This window comes from Mesitornis unicolor, unplaced genomic scaffold (assembly GCF_000695765.1).
Source record: "Mesitornis unicolor isolate BGI_N332 unplaced genomic scaffold, ASM69576v1 scaffold8068, whole genome shotgun sequence".
NCBI lineage: Eukaryota > Metazoa > Chordata > Aves > Mesitornithiformes > Mesitornithidae > Mesitornis > Mesitornis unicolor.
Window position 1 is genome coordinate 2,136 of NW_010202477.1, and position 2,409 is coordinate 4,544.

General features: G+C 60.1%; 1 protein-coding gene across 1 annotated transcript in view; it reads right to left on the bottom strand.

Moving 5' to 3' along the window:
* Positions 1 to 2,409, bottom strand: part of LOC104545302 (ATP-dependent RNA helicase DDX25-like) — a 4,183-nt gene that overhangs the window by 950 nt on the left and 824 nt on the right. Inside the window, exons 4-8 of the mRNA XM_010190404.1 lie at positions 2,027 to 2,141; positions 1,774 to 1,951; positions 1,321 to 1,558; positions 1,051 to 1,213; positions 780 to 968 (exon numbers count right to left, since the gene is read on the bottom strand). Of these exons, the coding sequence (XP_010188706.1) occupies positions 780 to 968; positions 1,051 to 1,213; positions 1,321 to 1,558; positions 1,774 to 1,951; positions 2,027 to 2,141 (883 nt within the window). The remainder of the gene's footprint in view (positions 1 to 779; positions 969 to 1,050; positions 1,214 to 1,320; positions 1,559 to 1,773; positions 1,952 to 2,026; positions 2,142 to 2,409) is intronic.

Consider the following 2,409-nt stretch of genomic DNA (forward strand, 5'->3'; position numbering starts at 1 on the left):
GGGGTCAGGATTTCAGGCCAGGATTTCAGATGCAGAGTCAGGTTTTTGGATGTGGGGTAAGGTTTTGGGTCAGGGTTTTGGATGCAGGGTCAGGATTTTGGATGCTGGGGCAGGTTTTGGATGCGGGGTCAGGTTTTTGGATTGCCTCTCGCTCTCTGCTCCCACCTCCGAAGCCGCGCAGGGCAGGGTTCGTTATCCGCAGGCGTTCGAGGTTCGTTATCCCCGGCCCTCGAATGGCAACGGTGCAGCCCCAAAAAGCCAAACTCTGCTCGCTGGGTGTCCACTGCTCCGATTTTCACCCCACACCGGGCCCTCGTGGCTCATTTTGGGGTCGCACTCATCCCCCTCGTGGTCTCTCATCTGCTTCTTGGAAAAACACCCCCTTCCCCAGAGGCTCTGGCTCCCGTCTTCGCTTGGTGTTTAAATTTAAGAGAGGGGCCGCCAAGGGAAGGGAGGTGGTTTTCTGCAGGCCGAAATGTCTCTGTAACCTTCTTTTCCCTAAATGCACGGGGAAAACGGGCACCGGGATTTGGAAAGGCCTTGGTGCGGCTGTGCACACTCTGCGAGGGCCCTCTTGATTTTTGGGTGGTGATCGGTTTGTGCCGGGGCCCAACTAAGGACAAGGGAAAGGCACAAAAAAACGCCCGAAGGAGGGACAATAAAGCTGCATCCCACGAGGCCTGGGGAGAAGAGCAGTCCACGAAGGTCCGTACCAACCTGGAGGGGTTCCCCAGTCCCAAAATCTCCCACGGGACGGATGGATGCACGGGGATACTCACGGAAATGCTCCTCGATCATCCGCACCGTGGCCGTGTCGTCGCTTTCCACCATGCTGAAGGCGATGCCCCTCTTGCCGAAGCGGCCGGCGCGCCCGATGCGGTGCAGGTAGGTCTCGAAATCCGGCCAGCCCTTCTTGTTGGTGGGCAGGGTGAAGTTCACAACGATGCTCACCTGCTCCACGTCGATCCCTGAGAAAACCCCCAAAAATAAGAGGAGAAAAAGGGGCTGTGGCACGGGAGGGGAGAAAAGCAGGGGTTTTTGGGGGCCCACCTCTGGCACAGACGTTGGTGGCGATGAGGACCTTCTCCTTGCCCATCCGAAAGCGCTGGATGATGTCCGCGCGCTGGGAGACCGTCAGCTCCGCCGTCAGGATGGCGACCTGGTGCCTGTCCTGGGTCATCTGCATCGCCAGCCAGGCCGCGCTGCGCCGCGTCTGCGGGGGGCACAGCTCGGCATCCCCCCGAAACGCTCCCCAATCCTCCTGGGGCCGCACCTCGCCGTGTTTCGGGTGATCCCCTGATCTGTGGTGAGCCAGCCTGCCCGCCTCCCCTGGCAGAAGATCATGGCCTGGCTGATGGTGATGCTGCCGTAGAGGTTGCAGAGGGCCCTGTACTTCTCCTGGCAGACGAAGAAGTACTGCTCGACGTTGCTGAGCGCCAGCTCCTCCTCGCGCAGCTTGATGACGAAGGGCTCCGACACGATCTGCATGGCGAAAGCCCGCACCACCTCTGTGAAGGTGGCCGAGAACAGCAGCATCTGGCAGCTTTTGGGTAGAGCCCTGGGGTGGGGAGAGAAAAATGGGGCTCAGGAGAGCGGCCTGGGGTTGTCACAAGGGGAAAAAAAGGCGATTTAAGGTGATTCTGTGGCGCCTTCGACAGAATGAGAGCCAAACCCAAAGGATGCACTGGAACCATTTCCCCTTGGACATCACAGGGCTGCGGATTCCCAAAAAAAGGGTGAAAAACATGGAAGTGGGACGCCAGGAAGGCTCACCTCTGGATGCGAATGCTCTGGTCGGACAGGCCCTGCGTGTGGATCATGATGTCGGCCTCATCCAGCACCAACATAGCGATCCTCTTCACGTCCACCAGCTTCCTCTTGAAGCACCAGTCCTGCATCGTCCCCGGGGTCCCGATGACGATCTGCTCCGCCAGCGCCGTGCCCTGCGGGACTGCGCCAAGGGGACGGTGGCAGCTCCCGGTGGCGCGGGGCGCGGAGAGGATCCCCTCGGCGGGACCGGACTCACCTTGGTTTCCCCGGATGGCGTAGGTCACCTTGATATTGGGGCAAAACTGCCCGATGGACTCGATCACCTGCCCGATCTGCAGGGCCAGCTCGTAGGTGGGAGCCAAGCAGAGGCACTGGGGGACGAGAAGAGAGATGTCAGGAGAGAAAGCGCCTCTACGAAAAGCCCAGGGGCAAACAGCGGTGGATTTGGTAGGGGATAAAAGAGCACAGGGAAACCCCACGTTGCTAAAATGCGCAGAGGGATCGGGGATTCGGAGGGCAGGGAGTTGGGGACGCAGCACAGCTCGAGGGATGCAGCAGAAAGGAGTTGCTGGAGCTGCTTCTGAGGCGGAAATTTGCCCAGCTTTCAAGTGGCCGCTTAAATCCCCCCCCCCACCGGGG